Here is an 18,441-nt window from a genome sequence, read left to right on the forward strand (position 1 = left end):
CAAGGAAAATAGTTACATTCATCACAGTCCAGGGAGTGGGCCCTATGGTAGGCAATGAGTCATTCATCTTGACCACCCATTCTGTCTGAGTCAGGAAGGAGGAAATATTTTATAACTATGCACATTTCTGAAGGAAGGGGCAGGAGAGTATAGACTCTGTCCTTGCTCCTCAGCCTAATGAAGATTCAGACTTTTTTGCAGGACTTTTTTGCACAGACTTGCCAAGCAGTGAGCTGGCTTGGGCTAAGCACAGGGGGCTTTTCCCTCTTGTGTCACTCTGAGACTCAGTGAACACTGACCAGATATTTGTTCTCCAGGTGGGGTTGCTGTCATAAACTTAGGAGTAAATGCAGAGTTAGCAGCCTGCCTCCCCCATGTGCTGTATGATTCAGGAGAGTAAGCAGTTGTGCACAGTGCCAGGATTATGGCACCAGGAAACCTGAGTTCTAGATTTGGGGACATAGTACATAGAGGTGACACGAAGTCTGAATCAATGGGGAAGAATAGAGATGGAGCGGAGTGTTGCCCCTTGTCATAGCATCTCCAGGGAAAGCGTTAGTGCTCCTTGGATGAGGTCATGTTCTGTGGTTCCAAAGTGGCTTCCTCCTGCCCTCGGGGCACCACTGTGGCAGTCTTCCAGTTCGCACTAGGCACTGGTTCTGGTTCTCTTTCTGAGCAGGAAGATGAGGCACCTCCCAGGCCCCCACTCCCCGAACTCTACAGCCCAGAGGACCAGCCCCCGGCCGTACCACCTCTGCCAAGGGAGGCCACCATCATCCGGCACACTTCTGTGCGAGGCCTCAAGCGGCAGTCGGATGAGAGGAAGCGAGACCGGGAGCTGGGGCAGTGTGTGAACGGGGACTCGAGGGTGAGCAGGGAGGGCCGTGGGGAGAGGGAGGGTTATGTGACACCAGGGCTGCACGATCACTGGCAACTCTGACCACAGGTGGAGCTCCGTTCCTATGTGAGTGAGCCTGAGCTGGCAACCCTCAGTGGAGACATGGCCCACTCCTCTCTGGGACTTGTGGGCCCTGAGAACAGGTACCAGACGCTGCCAGGCAGAGGTAAGGCAGGGCCCTCCACGGGGAACCCACCACTACCCACACTGCTTCCAACCCTCAGCCTGGTCCCTTGGACCCTTCTGCCTACAGCTTGGGCCTAGGTGTGGGAGTGGTTGCTAGGGGGCTCTGGACTGCTGGAAGGGAGGACCTGGCCCACATCCTGATTCTCTTCCTCTGGAGGTTTTTTTTTTTTTTCTGTTTGTTTGTTTTGTTTTTGTCACCCTCGGTAGAGTGCCGTGGCATCATAGCTCAAATGCATCATAGCAACCTCAAACTCTTGGGCTCAAACAATTCTCTTGCCTCAGCCTCCTAAGTAGATGGGACTATAGTCACCCACCACCTTGCCTGGCTATTTTTAGAGACGAGATCTTGTTCTGGCTTAGGCTGGTCTTAAACCTGTGAGCTCAAGCAATCCTCCCATGTTGGCCTCCCAGAGTGTTAGGATTACAGGTGTCAGCCACCTCACCCAGCTCATCTCTTCCTCATTTGTTATATCTGTCTCCAGATACAAAGATAACAGCAAGTACTATAAAGCCCTGCACTGTTTAAGCACTTTATATACACCTAATATTCACAGTGGTCCTGTGAAGAAAGTCCTATATTACTCCCATTTTTTTTTTTTTTTTGAAACATAACATAGTTTCAGTCTATGCCCTGGGTAGAGTACCCTGGCATCCTAGTTCACAGTAACCTCACACTCTTGGGCTCAGGCAATCCTTTTGCCTCAGCCTTCTAAGTAGCTGGGACTATAGGCACCTGTCACAATGCCTGTCTAGTTTTTCTATTTTTAGTAGATATGGGGTCTTGCTCAGTCTGGTCTCAACTCCTGAGCCCATGTGGTCCACCTGCCTCAGCCTCCCAGAGTGCTAGGATTACAGGCATGAGCCACCACACCTAGCCTTACCCCCATATTAGAGATAAGGAAACTAAAGCTCAGAGAAATTAAATAACTTGCTATTAGTTGATCAACAATGAAGCCAGAAGATAATCTCCATGCCCTGGCTCTAGGAGTCAGCCTATAGTCACCACCCTGTAGGCTGGGGTGGTTGGTGACTACCACCGGCTTGGCCATCTCAGGCCTTTCAGGGGGCTTTTCCCTCTTGTGTCGCCCTGAGACTCAGTGAATACTGTCTTTACACACTTTCTCCTAGGTTGGGCTTCCTTCTCACTGTCCTCTCTTATCCCAAGTCGGGTACTGCGGGATGTATAAGAGTGCGTCAGGAGGAAGAGGGATGAAGGACACTGTCACCCCTCTAGACTTTCCACCTGCTAAACATCCTGGGTCTTCTGGATGGAAGGGAAACGTATGGCACTGCAGAGACCTGCAGGCATCCTGTCCTTCACAGAGACAGAAGGCACCCTGGGCTGGCCCCCCATCCTCTACCTAGGTTCTTGCTCTTCCAGGCTCTGGAGAAGAAGAGAAAGAAAAAAGATTGGGTTGTTGGCTGGGACCTCTCACAAGAATGGGAGGTTATGGCTCGATGTCTGTAGCTCAAGCGGCTAAGGCACCAGCCACATACACCAGAGCTGGTTCAAATCTGGCCCAGCCTGCCAAACAATGACAACTACAACCAAAAAATGGCTGGGCGTTGTGGCGGGCGCCTGTAGTCCCAGCTACTCGGGAGGCTAAGGCAAGAGAATCGCTTAAGCCCAGGAGTTGGAGGCTGCTGTGAGCTGTGATGCTACAGAACTCTACCCAGGGCAATAGCTTGAGGCTCTGTTTCAAAAAAAAAAGAATGGGAGGTTATTAAGGAGCAGCAGGGTGCCTATGCACCCCACCACAGATATGCTTGCAATTCTCTTTCCTAAGGTCTTTCGGGGTCCACATCAAGGCTCCAGCAGTCATCCACCATTGCTCCCTACGTCACACTCCGGAGGGGTCTAAATGCTGAAAGCAGCAAGGTGACCTTTCCTGTGAGTAGCCTTGAGCTGTCGGGGAGCTTGCTGCTTCATCACATGCTCAGGGGGTGGGGCTCTGAGTGCACAGTGCCTGGTGATCCCATGAGCCCTGGGGATGGCCTCTGAGGTGACGTCAACCCCTCTCAGGCTGGGGGTCTCTGACCCTTACTGCCCATGAAGGAGGATATCTTCTGCTCCCTCCATTTCCTGAAGACCTCCCTCCTTCCTCTAGCCCAGGCATCCTCAAACTTTTTAAACAGGGGGCCAATTCACTGTCCCTCAGACCGTTGGAGGGCCAGACTATAGTTAAAAAAAAACAACTATGAACAAATTCCTATGCACACTGCACATATCTTATTTTGAAGTAAAAAAACAAAACAAAATGGGAACACATACAATCACACCGCCTCATGTGGCCCATGGGCCGCAGTTTGAGGACGGAGCTTAAATTTTCACCCTGGGTTCTGACCGTATCACATGCTGCCTGTGAGCTCAGCACACAGGTCTGGGCCTCAATGTCCACATCTGTGGAATGGGGTGCTGCCCAGAAAGCTCACGAGGGCCAGGGGCATTGTGGTGCTTAGAGGAAGTGGTTCTCTGTGGCCAAGAGGCGCCTCCCTGCAGAGCGTGTGCACGTTAGTGTGAAGGAGCCAGAGAAGAAGAACAGGGAGGAAGCCGCCGGGTGGTGCCCTCCCTGGTTCCAGCCTCACTGCTCTGTGTGTCTCTCGCCTTTGTCTTCAGAGGCCCCAGAGTGCCTTGGAGCGCCTGTACTCAGGGGACCACCAGCGGGGCAAAATGAGCGCGGAAGAGCAGCTTGAGCGCATGAAGCGACACCAGAAGGCCCTGGTCCGGGAGCGCAAGAGGACACTGAGCCAAGGAGAGAGGACAGGCCTGCCCTCGTCCCGCTACTTCAGCCAGCCACTCCCTGGAGATATCGGCTCAGTATGTTAGGAGGGGCCAGGCAGGCGGGTACAAAGCTTCCCTTCAGAGCTGATCAGAGCTCCCCAAGGGCCCCAAACACAAGCGTGCCATACCCTGAGCAAGCCGGGTGTTCGTGCACCTCGATGGTTCAGAGAACACCCCGTGGAACTATTTGTCCACCATCCAGGCCACATGTGTGACCTGGTCAGAAGGTGACTCGGAATCAGAGCAAGAGTGAGGATCGCATGGCACAGCCCTGGGAGCCAGGAAAATATCTAGTCAGTCTTCCGAGGCAAGCTTAAGAGGGGCCTTTGCAGGCATTCTGAGTCTCTCAGTTGACTTAAGGATTTGGCAATTCAGGGTTCAGGGACGAGAGGAGGACGATGGTGATAGGGTTTGACGAGGAGAAGCACAAGTAAACTGACCAGCCTCCCAATCCTGCAAGCACATGCTCTGTGGGGCAGCGGAGCACACGTGTGTGCCCACACCCCGAGAGCTGGTGGTCTCCCATAGCTCATGGTGCTGAGGCCCCAGGGTGCCCAGGAGAGCTGGCAAGCCACCCGTGGTCGTACTTCCTGGTGCTGCGTGCTGTCCACAGTTGCCTTGGGTCCCTTTCGAAAATGTTCCATTTGGCTTTTTCCTGTTGTTTGAAATTATATATATCCCTAAACCTCTGGCCTGACTGTTCTTTCCCTAATTCATTGCACAAGCTCTTTTGCTTTTAGTGTTACTGCTCATTGCCTCTCTAATCCTGCCTGATTGTGTTTACAGAAGCTTCTGGTTTGTACTGAACATTCTCTAACTGGCCTGTGCTATTTGTTACCAGGCTTGTAACAGCAGCTCTGTCTCCATAGCCTAGTCAGCATCCCCAGAGTGACTCACCTTCCCCTGCTCTCCTTCACGTAGGCCTACTGACTTGTAATCCACTCGTCCCAAAAGCCTCCTCACAAGCCTGTACAACCTGCTGTCTGAGACCCACAGTCATTGGCAGAGGTATGGGCACTCTGAATTTATCAAAATATATGCCTACAACTGGACAGTAGGCACAGACTTCAGAGATGGCATGTTTGATCTACCAAGGTTGAGGTGGTTCAGTTTTAATACCTCTAGTCCAGGCCAGGCATGGTGGTTCACACCAGTAATCCTAACACTTTGGGAGGCCGATGCAGGAGGATTGGTTTGAGGTCAGGAGGTCGTACCTGCTTGAGCAACCTAAGGAGAGCCCGTCTCTACAAAAAAATACAAAAAAAAAATTAGCCAGACATTGTGGCACCTGTAGTCTCAGCTATTCTGGAGGCTAAGGCAAGAGGATCACTTGTGTCTAGGAGTTAGAAGGTTGCAGTGATGATGCCACTGCACTCTAGCCTGGGCAACAGAGTAAGACCCTGACCCCCCCCCCCCAAATTTAAATGATTTCTCTGGTCCAATTACAGTTTCTTATCTTTGTGTCTCTGGTATTTAATAACTTGAACAAGCAGTAAAATAGATTATGTATTTAGAGAGCCCCTCTGTAGCTGTTAGATCAGACACCAAAGGAGTAAAACCCAGAACACTCACATCTTTTAAAGCTGCAAAGCTGGTAACTTTTAACTTTATAAGCAAATATCATATGGGATAATACTGACCTTTTACAATTTGATGTCTCAAATGTAGAGATCTAAAAATGGAAATTTGAATACCTTGTAATTTTTCTCTTAAAAAAAGACTTGTGTAAGTCTCTGCATCAACGCCAATAAACGTGTTGCTTAATAACAATGGATTGGCATGGTTCTTCCCCAGGGTACTGAACTTTTCCTGTTTGTGAAAACAATCAGGCTGGGTTTAAATGAGGACTTGTCTCTATTTGGAGCACTTGTGAGCACGTAAGAAAATGTGTGTTTCTTTGTGAGTCATTAATTTTTCATTCTTGGAACTTCCATTCCCTAATCCTTTCAAAGTATAATGAGAAAACCGTCACCTAGGAGTGGTGAGATTGGTTTGGAGTCAGTACTGAGAGCTTGTGCATGAATGGGTGAAATGTGCTGATACGGCTCTTGAGTTTGGGGGTTTGGAGGGACTAGAGGGAGTGTCAAAGACATTTGTGCCCATTTGGGGCTCTGTGAGATGGATGGGGGAAGAAAAAGGGTGCCTGGGATGGGTAAGCATCTGCTTTGCCTCTGGTCACTCTGTTCTAGTCTCACCAACCTGCTTAGTGGTCAGAAGCCTGTGGACATGCAGGCAGTGGGTGAACAGAAAGACGACATGGAGCTGGACAGTGGTGGCTGGATCTTAAAATGGTTAAGGCTGGATCTTAAAATGGTTGGGTTAGATTTTCCTTCTCTGCAGCTTGTTACAAAATTGATACTGTAGAAGAGCATTGGAAACATTGTGTTTGATTTAGCATTTCAATTTTACTTCATTTAGGGGATTTTTTCTAATCTAAAGATATCTATCCCAAATGGATAACCATCTCACACAGACCTTTGCCTCACTGGCCCCATACTGCTGCTGCTTAGATGGCAGGGTGGTGCAATATCCCTTACTGAATCCTGTTGGAAATTCCCGATAGAGAGGCTCTTGGTTATTCCACTTGCCCATGCTGCCTTGCCCATGCTGCTGTTTTTCAATTATTTCTGCACCTGGCATGTATGGCTCCTGAACCAGAAAGCCTTCTATGTAGGGCAGCTGGAGGGGCACATGCCTTCTCTGGAACTTTGTCCCAGGATGTTTTGGGCTCACCTTCCCAGATCTGGGAGCCTTCTATTCCTGGGGACTATTGTGAGCTCCAAGGCTTAGATCTGTGCTCTGAGGGTGCATGCAGATCAGAGAGGGCCATCAGCAGTCTGGCTGAGGCTATATAAAGGGGGATGGCGGCCTCGTTCCTTGTTGCACGTGGAGTCACAGCACATAGCTCTTCCTTAATGGGTCACAGGTCTGTCTTCACAGGGACCCCATCCCTGAAAGCCCCTCCAAAAGGGGGACCAGTGTGGCTCTTTCAGCAGTCAGGAAGTGACTTCATTTAACCCTCTCATTCTGTTGCCAGTGGAAGCGTGAGCAGGATTTTGACCTGCAGTTGCTGGAACGGGCCATGCAAGGGGAAAGGAAGGACAAGGAGGAGAATGGCTGGTTGAAAGTGCAGGCTGTGCCTGTCACTGAGTTGGACCTGGAACCTCAGGACTATGACCTGGACATCAGCAGAGAGGTGAGGGCAGGGTCTTCCTTCATATCCCCCCAGGAGACACGGCCTTTGTACTTTCAGCCTTATCAGCCTTTCCACTGGGGGATGTTGTCCAGACTGGGGACAAGGCTTAGCTTCAGCATGGCCCAGGAGAATGTGTGGATGGATGGCAGCTTGGGACAGTAAAAGCAGCCCAGGCATTTTGATAAAGGTGCAAATCTGTCTCTAATTTGGTTTTCTCTTTTTTTTTTTTCTTTTTGTTTCTTTTGTTTTCTTTCTTTTGATTAGTTTGTTTTTTTCCTTTTTTTGTTATTTTGTTAGTTTTTCTTTATGGCTCTCTAACTGGGGCAAATTGTAATGTTAACTTCTCAGTGCCTTGGTTTCCTCAACAGCAAAGTAAGTGGGTAGTGGTGAGGATTATGTGAATCAAGATGCTCCTGGGAAGGTTAACAATGGTTAAAGCCTGGCACCTAGTAGGCATGTGGTGCAGTAGTTGTTATTCTTACAACACCAGGAGTTGGCCTTGAAACTGGCAGGTCATGCCAACTTGGGCGATCTGACTCGGGGAAAATGGGGGACAGGTTTGAAAATCACAGGTGAAATTTCCAGCTGTGATGGAAGCCAGGAGACAGTGCATAGTTCTTGTTTGAATTCTTCTGGTGCCCTCTGGTGGCTTACATGCATCATGACAGTTCAGGCACAGCAAACCAACTAGGGAACTCCAGGGATGACAGACTTAGGGTCCTCAAGATATAGGTGTTCCCTTGGACTCCCACTGTACCACATGTAAGCTCTGCAAGGCAGTGTTTGTAGCTGCTTTGTTCACATTTGTATCCCTAGCACCTAGCACAAGGCCTGGCCCACAGTATGTGCTCTGTAAATATTTGCTGAACAAAGGCAATGAATCACAGACATTTGTGTAAGGCCTTGGCCTGCCCTGAAACTGCATGAGAGGAAATGGTCCCACTGCATGAAGAATGGATTTAGGCTCTCAGAAAGGCTTCCCCACAGGGCTGACTGTTTATAAGAGGCTCGTTCACAGCTGATTTTACCAGTTTATCTTTCTGACTCAATATGTTAGGGAGACATGTGGTCTTTGGAAACAAAAGAGCAGTGTGTGGGTAAACAGATGCCTGCGGAGTTGCTGAGTTCTGGGGTCAGGCCTGCGGAGTTGCTAAGTTCTGGGGTCAGCTGGGACTCCAGGAGTTCAACAAGGCCAGTCCCCTGCCTCTAGACCCTTTCCCTTTGACACCTAAACAGCCAAAGAAATCTGTGGTTTCTCAGATTCACAAAGGAAGCTAACACATGCTGCCTGGGCAGTGAGGATATGTTCTCTAGTGTCCTAATTAGCTTGCCAGCCCAGGGAAAAAGTTCTTCCTTATCTCTAACCTAAATCCGTGCTACAATGTAATCTACTTCCTCTAGATCTGTCACTGGTAGTAACAGAGAAGAGCTTATTTCTTGCCACCTTCAGCAGAGTGGGTTTAAATCCATGCCCAGATTAGGCCTGGGATTGGATTTAGCTTGTTTGTAGGAACTTCAACCATCCCCATTTAAATGTGCTTTTGTAACTCAAGTAGGAAAAAGTTCCTAGGGCAGGCAAAAGTTTCCTTTAGTGTTCTTAGTCCAAGAAAGATTTTATCAAGCTGAGTTTGCCCCTGGGTCAGCATGAGATGCTGGTGGAGATTTTGGGTCCATTTTCCTGTGGAAAACAGTGGATTCAGCATAGCTGCCTCCTCTCTCGGTGAGGAGAACTTTTTTTATAGGGACAGAGGGCACTGCTGCTTCCTTATGTTCATACATCCATCTGTCAGTCATCCATTTATCCATCATGTGTCCATTCATCATCCCTTCAAGGGCATGAAGTGGGAGACAGTGGGAGATGGTGATGAAGACAAAGCAAGAAATTGGGAGGCCAGAGGAAGAAGATGGGAGTCAGTGAAGCAAAAGGAAGAACTTCTCAGACAGAGTAAACGGGACAGAGGGTCCACCATGAGAAGGGAACTGGAGGATCTGGTGGGTCAGTGTGGCAGGAGAGGTATTCAGGGGTCAGATCACTTAGGCATCAGGGATGGTCATGTTTCTGCGGACCCTCCTAGTTTTGCCTACCCTTCCCTCCCTCAGCCTGAAGGAGGTTGTCTGGTGTAGTGGAAAGATCTTGGGCTTTGAAGTCAGACTCAGGTCCAAATCCAAATTCCACAGTTGACTAATTTTGTTTTTTATTTTTTTTTTATTTTTTTTTATTTATTTATTTTTTTTATTGTTGGGGATTCATTGAGGGTACAATAAGCCAGGTTACACTGATTGCAATTGTTAGGTAAAGTCCCTCTTGCAATCATGTCTTGCCCCCATAAAGTGTGACACACACCAAGGCCCCACCCACCTCCCTCCTTCCCTCTTTCTGTTTCCCCCCCCATAACCATAATTGTCATTAATTGTCCTCATATCAAAATTGAGTACATAGGATTCATGCTTCTCCATTCTTGTGATGCTTTACTAAGAATAATATCTTCCACGTCCATCCAGGTTAATACGAAGGATGTAAAGTCTCCATTTTTTTTAATGGCTGAATAGTATTCCATGGTATACATATACCACAGCTTGTTAATCCATTCCTGGGTTGGTGGGCATTTAGGCTGTTTCCACATTTTGGCGACTGTAAATTGAGCTGCAATAAACAGTCTAGTACAAGTGTCCTTATGATAAAAGGATTTTTTTCCTTCTGGGTAGATGCCCAGTAATGGGATTGCAGGATCAAATGGGAGGTCTAGCTTGAGTGCTTTGAGGATTCTCCATACTTCCTTCCAGAAAGGTTGTACTAGTTTGCAGTCCCACCAGCAGTGTAAAAGTGTTCCCTTCTCTCCACATCCACGCCAGCATCTGCAGTTTTGAGATTTTGTGATGTGGGCCATTCTCACTGGGGTTAGATGATATCTCAGGGTTGTTTTGATTTGCATTTCTCTAATATATAGAGATGATGAACATTTTTTCATGTGTTTGTTAGCCATTCGTCTGTCGTCTTTAGAGAAAGTTCTATTCATGTCTCTTGCCCATTGATATAAGGGATTGTTGGCTTTTTTCATGTGGATTAATTTGAGTTCTCTATAGATCCTAGTTATCAAGCTTTTGTCTGATTGAAAATATGCAAATATCCTTTCCCATTGTGTAGGTTGTCTCTTTGCTTTGGTTATTGTCTCCTTAGCTGTACAGAAGCTTTTCAGTTTAATGAAGTCCCATTTGTTTATTTTTGTTGTTGTTGCAATTGCCATGGCAGTCTTCTTCATGAAGTCTTTCCCCAGGCCAATATCTTCCAGTGTTTTTCCTATGCTTTCTTGGAGGATTTTTATTGTTTCATGCCTTAAGTTTAAGTCCTTTATCCATCTTGAATCAATTTTTGTGAGTGGGGAAAGGTGTGGGTCCAGTTTCAGTCTTTTACATGTAGACATCCAGTTCTCCCAACACCATTTATTGAATAGGGAGTCTTTCCCCCAAGGTATGTTCTTGTTAGGTTTATCAAAGATTAGGTGGTTGTAAGATGTTAGTTTCATTTCTTGGTTTTCCATTCGATTCCAAGTGTCTATGTCTCTGTTTTTGTGCCAGTACCATGCTGTCTTGAGCACTATGGCTTTGTAGTATAGACTAAAATCTGGTATGCTGATGCCCCCAGCTTTATTTTTATTACAGAGAACTGCCTTAGCTATACGGGGTTTTTTCCAGTTCCATACAAAACGCAGAATCATTTTTTCCAAATCTTGAAAGTATGATGTTGGTATTTTGATAGGAATGGCATTGAATAGGTAGATTGCTTTGGGAAGTATGGACATTTTAACAATGTTGATTCTTCCCATCCATGAGCATGGTATGTTCTTCCATTTGTTAATATCCTCTGCTATTTCCTTTCTGAGGATTTCATAGTTTTCTTTATACAGGTTCTTCACCTCCTTCGTTAGGTATATTCCTAGGTATTTCATTTTCTTTGAGACTATGGTGAAGGGAGTTGTGTCCTTAATTAGCTTCTCATCTTGACTGTTATTGGTGTACACAAAGGCTACTGACTTGTGGACATTGATTTTATATCCTGAAACATTACTGTATTTTTTGATGACTTCTAGGAGTCTTGTGGTTGAGTCTTTGGGGTTCTCTAAGTATAAGATCATGTCGTCAGCAAAGAGGGAGAGTTTGACCTCCTCTGCTCCCATTTGGATTCCCTTTATTTCCTTGTCTTGCCTAATTGTATTGGCTAGAACTTCCAGCACTATGTTGAATAGTAAAGGTGACAGAGGACAACCTTGTCTGGTTCCAGTTCTAAGAGGAAAAGCTTTCAGTTTTACTCCATTCAGTAAAATATTGGCTGTGGGTTTGTCATAGATAGCTTCAATCAGTTTTAGAAATGTGCCACCTATGCCTATACTCTTCAGAGTTCTAATTAGAAAAGGATGCTGGATTTTATCAAATGCTTTTTCTGCATCTATTGAGAGGATCATGTGATCTTTATTTTTGCCTCTGTTAATATGGTGGATAACGTTTATAGACTTGCGTATGTTAAACCAGCCTTGCATCCCTGACTAATTTTGTTATCTTAGTAAGTTACTTAAGCCTTACAGACTCTATTTGCTTTCTCGTGGTGGGAAGGGATGGGACTGGGGAAATCAATTCCCAAACCCAGACATCTGAGCCTCTCCCCCGACCACCTCCTGGCCTTCTCCCCAGCTGTCCAAACCAGACAAGGTCTCCATCCCTGAGCGTTACGTGGAGCTGGATCCCGAAGAGCCACCCAGCCTTGAGGAGCTGCAGGCTCGGTATCGCAAAGCTGAGAAGATCCGCAATATTCTCACCCGGTCAAGGTCAGCTTGCTCAGGCTTGACAGCTTACTAGGCCCAGCCCCAGGTGGTGTCTTAATCATGCGGGCCTCAGGCCAGGCTGGCTAGAGTATGTGTTTAGCCAGGCCTCCATCTCAGGTAAGCCCTTCTCTTTGGAGAAGGCAAACTGGTACTCAGCAATAGATCAGTGAGGAAACTTCCTGGGTCACCCAGAAAGGCCTAAAACACTCAGAGGTTTCTTGTCATGGGCTGTCACACCTCAACTGGGTTCTGAGTGACACTAGTGAGTGTGGGTAACAGAAGCAAGCATGACAGTGAAGCAGAGCTAATTGGAGATGAACTCTAACAAGAGTCCTCACAATATCTGGGTCGGTGCTCCCTCATTCAGTGTGGTAGATCAGAGCTAGGGCCCTCAGCCTTGTCCAGAGGGTGCTGGAAGCTTTACCTACTTCCTTAGGCACTATGTGGGGGCCCTAGGAAGTAGCTTTCCTATCCCCTCAGCCTCTATAGCTTCAGAAATGTGTTATTTGTAAGCCTTCTTTTCAGAGCTAGGTTAGCCATTTAATGTCTGAATGTAATAGGAACCTCCAGCTAGAGCTGTTATTTTGAGGTCTTTGGCCCTCCTAAAAGAGGAACAAAGCTACTATGATCATTTGGGTGTTTGGGGAGAGGCACACACACCTTTTTCTAGGGAAAATGTCCATAGTGTTTGTCTGATGCCCTACAAAAAAGTATTTGAGAACCTCCAGCCAGGGAGTCCCTCCCCTCCTGAGGCTGATGCCCAGGGGCGCGAGGACCCAGAGTCTGTTTCCTGCCCGTCCTGCAGCATGTGCAACCTACAGCCGGCATCAGGCCAGGACAGGAGCAGTACAGCTGACCTGGACTTACAGCTTCAGGAGCAGGAGCGCATCATCAACATCTCCTATGCCCTGGCCTCTGAGGCCTCTCAGCGCAGCAAGCAGGTGGCAGGTAAGGCCATGGTTGCCACTGCTCTTGGGGGCTTGGCCCAGTACAGCCTGTCCCAGAACCACAGAGTCAGCAAAGACAAGGTGTCAGCATCAGTAGTTGAGGGTCAGTGGTGTGTTCTGTCCAGAGGGGTCCTGCCGCATGAGCATAGCAGGGCTTGGGAGGGGAGGTGGGGCAAACCAGGCAGTGAGAGAGATTGTGGGGTAGGGGCAGAGCTTAGGAGTACAGGGGAAATAAGTCCCAAAGTGGTGCTGCTGTCAGCTTCCTCAGAGACTTATGACTAGGACCAGGTTTTTCAGGCCTTGAGGCCAAGGAGCCCAGGCCAGAGTTTTTGACCTTGTGAAGGAGACAGGAATGCCATTGGTGTTTGGATTTAGCCCTCCCTGGAACCTCTGCCTTGGTTCCCAAGCCAAAGCCACTGTTCACCTTGTCAGAGTATCCTGTGTCAGAAATCAGGACTTTGCTGGTCAGCTGGAAAAAATTACACTGTGATATAGGAGCATGCGTGTACGTGCGTATGTGTGTGTGTAAAAAGCTGCTCTCAGCCAGGACAGAAACTCCAGGCTCCTCCTCCTCCTTGTGTGTCTCCTGCCCTTGCAGTTCACCTTCACTGTCCTCCCAGATGCAGATAACATGGCATGTCGGGCTGGTGCTCCTTCTGGGGAGGGGTGGCCGCAGAGCCTCAAGTGGTGTCACAGCCCGTATGGGTTCACCAGCCCTGGCCATGGGGTCTAGAAGTGGCCTGGGGTGGACCCTGCCTGGGAAGCCTGGTCTGGGGAGCAGAGCTTTGGCAGTGAGAGTGACTGATGACAGGGGAGGGTCCAGAGTCTCAGTGGAAGCCAATTTTCTGTCCCCAATTGTCCATTCCTCATTGAGGACATGCTGAGTGGGCTGAGAGGTAGCCATGTGGCATTCTGTGGCTAGAGACACAGGAATAGCTCATTAAGACCCTAACAACCAGGGACTCATCTTAGCAACTCTTTTTTTTTTTTTTATTAAATCATAGCTGTGTACATTAATGCAATCATGGGGTACCAGGCACTGGTTATATATACAATTTGAAATATTTTCATCAAACTGGTCAACATAGCATTCTTGGCATTTTCTTAGTTATTGTGTTATGACATTTATAGTCTACATTTAGTAAGTTTTACATGTACCCTTCATATTAGCAACTCTTGAGCTTCTCACATGGAGGGGTCCAGTGGGGGCTACTCCCCACCGCAGAGTGCCCTCCTCTCGCCTGTGTTTGGCCTAACTGTGGATCTGCCATCCTCGGCTTCCTTCCCGCCAGCAGACAAGCACTCCCCGCCCTCACACGCCCAGGCCAGTTGGCGGGATCTTTTTCACCTCCCACCCGGTGATGATCTTTGCTGCAGCCTTTCCTCACTCCTGCTCCCTCTTCTCATCTCAGAGACATACCCAGAAACTACAAGCTGGTACCAGCTGGTTCCCCACCAGGTCCTGTGGATCTGCCCCCCAAGGCCAGGCTGCTGGTGGTGGGCAGTGGGGCCCACACCACCCCAGCCCTGCCACATGGGGCGCCTGGTGCTATGGGAGCTTCTGAGGAGTCTAACGCATGACTTACTTCCTGTGTGCCCCGTCTAGCTCAGCAACTGGCCCTCCTCCCGCCTAACGCCCCCCTGTCCTCCAGAACGGTGCCACCTTACCCCCCCTTAGCCAACGGACTCCACTACACCTTTGTCTAACACCTTCCAAGTAAGAGTCCCCGCCTGGCGTGCCCCCTGCAATGCTCCCTGCCCTCATCTCGCCCTCCCTGCTGCTGCTGCTGCTGCTGCTGCTGAGATGATTGCAGTGCCACCTGCTGCTGCTTCCTTCCATCCACAAGGCAGCTGCTGGGGGGGCCGCCCTGCCCTGGAGTTAGGGGAGATAGGGGGATGAGGAACTGATGCTTTCTAGGAACTCAAGCCTCAGTGGCTCCCATGCAATAGAGACGGTATGATTCTGGCCTCCCTGAAATCTCCAGAACCAGACGGTGCCTCTCCCACCCTGCTTTCCTTCCCTAGGGCATCCGGTGCCCTAAGGACCAGCCACAGGGGATTAGAAAAGAAGCATGAGATCTTGGCCTCTCAGGGCTTTGGCTGAAGACATTGAAAAACTATCACAACTGGAAAAAGGCCCAATGAAGGGGTGACAAAGTAGTGTCAGAGCAAAGACTGGGACTGCCTTTTTAGTCACTGGACACCTAAGGGGTGGGGTTAGGGAGAAAAGCCAGGGTAATGGGAAATTGGTCCTCAGCCAATGGGAATGTTCTGGCCCCACCCCTATTAAGTCATCCCCAGGTGAGCATCTAGTGGTGAGATGCAGGTGGGATCAAGGAAGGACCCTAGAGCAGGAGTTGGGAGGCTGGGCCTCTGATCCAGTGAGTTCTTGGCTTGGGTCTGTGGTTTCTGAGCCCATCCTCTCACCTGGACAGGGGAGGGTCAGACTGTAGGCCTTGGCAGGCTTTTCCTTGATACATGTATTTCATCTCTCCATCATTTTGTAGGGCATTCCCCTCTTCTTCCTTTACATATACTTATGGTTGATATTTTTGAGTACCTGCTATGTGACAGGCATCTCTTTTGATCAACACAACTCTAAGGGGCGGTGCCTGTGGCTCAGTGGGTAGGGCGCCAGTCCCATATACCGAGGGTTCAAACCCAGCCCTGGCCAAACTGCAACAACAACAACAACAAAAAAAAATAGTCGGGCATTGTGGTGGGCGTCTGTTGTCCCAGCTACTTGGGAGGCCTAGGCAAGAGAATCGCCTAAGCCCAGGAGTTGGAGGTTGCTGTGAGCTGTGTGACGCCACAGCACTCTACCAAGGGCGATAGAGTGAGACTCTGTCTCTACAAAAAACAAAAACACAACTCTAAGAAGATATTCACCCCCAGGCCAGGTGTGGTGACTCATGCCTATAATCCTAGCGCTTTGTCAGGCCAAGGTGGGAGGATCACTTGACCTTATTGCTAAAAAAAAAAAAATTATTTTTAATTAGCTGGGTGTGGTGGCACACTCCTATAGTCCCAGCTATTTGGGAGGCTGAGGCAGGAGGATCACTTAAAACTCTGGAGTTCTAGGCTGTGGTGTGCTATGATGATGCCATTGCACTCCAGCCTGGGCAACAGAGCAAGATCTTGTCTCAAAAAATAAATTAATTAAATTAAATTAAAAAAAAACATATTCATGGGCAGCACCTTGACTCAAAGGAGTAGGGTGCCGGCCCCATATGCCAGAGGTGGAGGGTTCAAACCCAGCCCCGGCCAAAAACTGAAAAAAACAAAATAAAAACACATTCACAAAGACAAAAAAAAAAAAGGAAAAAAGACATTTACCCCCAGTTTACAGATGAGAAAATGAAGCTCACAGAGCTGAGGGGCTCGCCCATGGAGCCGCAGCTTATAAGCATTAGGGTTTGAACCCTTTCAATGCGCGTCTAGAGCCCTTGTTCTGCATCACCACTCATGTCTGCATCACCCCAGCAGCCCTAAGTTTTGGAGAAGAGGCTGAAATGAGGGACAGAGAGGATGTGATAGAGGACAGGGCATGATCTTCAGGAGGTGTCTCCTAGCTTTGGAGCAGAGTCAGCAGGCCCCAGGCAGCCTGACGGTGGGAAGAGGAGGTCTGCCTCCTTGGGCCCAGCTCTTGGGAGGCGTGGACTGGAGGCCCCATAACTAAGGAACCACAGGGAAGTGATCCAGTCAGGTCTTTGAGAAGGCCACAGTAGGGTGTGTGGTTTTCTCCTAGAGATCTGGGCTCAGAGAGGGAGGAGAGAGGCTCTGCTCCTCTGGGCTTTCGTGCCCCTGTGGCTGTGAGGTAGCACATCTGTGTTCCCTCCGACCCTCATAGCATTCTCATTAGGAGGCAGCTGTGATCACCTTGTTATTAGATTAGAGAAACAAAGCCCTTGGAGGTTGAGGGAGTTGTCCACAGTCTTTTGATGAATGTAGGGCAGAGCCAGACTGGACCTCAGCATCTTTGCTCTGACTCTGCCCTGTCAGAGCAGGGACCCAATTTAGGAACCAGCAGGTGTCTGCAAGGGAGATGCAAGGTAGGGTTGAAAGCTCATGAGCCTAGAAGCTGAGGGTCCCCCAGCAGCGGCCACATTGCCTGAGGCCCCTGCTGTACTGCCGTTAGCCTGTGTGCTGTTCCCTTCACGTGTGTGCACAAATGTGCCTGCTGCCCGTTCCCCAGGCGCGAGCAGGGCTTCTGCCAGCCTCTCATTGTCTCCTGTGCTTTTTGCCAGCCCAGGCAGTGCCCGACCCATGACCCATTGTGCAGAAAAGAAGCCTGGAGCCCCGGGACCCAGTGGAACCAGCTTCCTTTGAGGAGATCGACCTTTCAGCCCCCAAAGAAGCACCTTCCAGCTAAGCAGGGCTCAGCTGGAGGAAGGAACAGCTCACCAGCTGAGGGGTGTTCACCACAGGGCTAGGTCCTAACACTAATTTTAGTTCAGACTCCTTTTTACATGTGACAAAGGCACTTTTGATACACACTGTAAAGTACTGACACTGTATTTTAGAATCAGAATATATTTTATATGTTCACCTCAAGGGCTGCGTGGCTGGAAAGGTGAGGATGCAGGATTTTATAGTTGCACATACAGATTCAGGTACTGTTTGAGTGACCAGTTTGGTTGGGGAGAAGGGCAGTGGGAGCAGAGGCCGATCCAACTTCCGACAGACTCAGGTGAAGGTTGGATTTGAGGATGTGCTACCAGTAGATTCTAGCGTTAGGCCTGTTGGAGAAGAGCACTGTCTGGAAGAAGAGGGGCCGTTGGCTGCAGTGAGCAGCTGTCCCTGACCTGGTGACCAGTTCTGTGTGAACTCCAGCAGTGTAGTGTGGAGAGCCCAAGTCTGTGCCTTGGCCCTTGGGTTTGGTTTAGAGGAAACTGTGTTCAGGATCACTGGGCTCCATGGCCTGCCCACCAAGTTCCCTCAGCAAAGGGCTCTTCTCAGAAAGAAAAAAGTGGTTTGCTTTAATTAAAAAAAAAATTCACTTTGAAGTACAGAAAAGGTGAAAGCAACTTTTATTGTATTGTATCATAGCAATAAACCCCATACTGGGTAACATCTACCTAAAAATCCGTGATGAATGCCTTCCCTCCAGATAGGCTGTGATGGGAGCCTTTGCTGCCTACCAGAGAGCCTCCCCATTCCTGACAGTCTGCCACCAGCAGGGCCACGATGGCAGGACTTGGACTTGACTCCAGCCCAAAATGAGGAGAGGGCTACCAAGCCAGGGGCAGAGTTTGTGGACCTTTATTTAAGACACGTTCTTATGATCTTCTTCATATAGAAAATGTTTGAAAGGAAACAACAAAAACCTCCATTGGGTGGAGCCATACTTTAAATGAAAAATTTGTCTTGACTATTCTCAGAAAAAAAAAAAAAAGAATCTTGAATATATTTAGAAGTTGCCGTCTATTTTTAACTAACTCCATATGCTGCCAGTATCAACTTCATGACATTTGCCAAAATAAAATTTTATTTTTGCCTTTATAAGATTTTGTTGGAAAAATGAAATGAATATTTTGCAAGGAAATGTTAATTTAAATAAAAGCGTAATGGTTTGCAAAAACAAATGTGATGTACAGATTAAAATATTAACCTGA

At 48.4% G+C, this 18,441-nt stretch overlaps 1 protein-coding gene across 6 annotated transcripts in view; it reads left to right on the plus strand.

The window, feature by feature from the left end:
- Positions 1-18,441, plus strand: part of PLEKHA7 (pleckstrin homology domain containing A7) — a 226,704-nt gene extending 208,263 nt beyond the window's left edge. For 5 of the 6 annotated variants that reach the window (XM_053562386.1, XM_053562388.1, XM_053562389.1 and 2 more), the window contains 9 exons: positions 680-868; positions 947-1,064; positions 2,872-2,975; positions 3,702-3,902; positions 6,904-7,062; positions 11,749-11,882; positions 12,685-12,827; positions 14,433-14,543; positions 17,074-18,441. In XM_053562386.1, the coding sequence (XP_053418361.1) occupies positions 680-868; positions 947-1,064; positions 2,872-2,975; positions 3,702-3,902; positions 6,904-7,062; positions 11,749-11,882; positions 12,685-12,827; positions 14,433-14,533 (1,149 nt within the window). In that variant the 3' untranslated portion in view covers positions 14,534-14,543; positions 17,074-18,441. The remainder of the gene's footprint in view (positions 1-679; positions 869-946; positions 1,065-2,871; positions 2,976-3,701; positions 3,903-6,903; positions 7,063-11,748; positions 11,883-12,684; positions 12,828-14,432; positions 14,544-17,073) is intronic. The other variant, XM_053562387.1, reaches the window with a different exon arrangement.

This window comes from Nycticebus coucang, chromosome 14, assembly GCF_027406575.1.
Source record: "Nycticebus coucang isolate mNycCou1 chromosome 14, mNycCou1.pri, whole genome shotgun sequence".
NCBI classification, from domain to species: domain Eukaryota; kingdom Metazoa; phylum Chordata; class Mammalia; order Primates; family Lorisidae; genus Nycticebus; species Nycticebus coucang.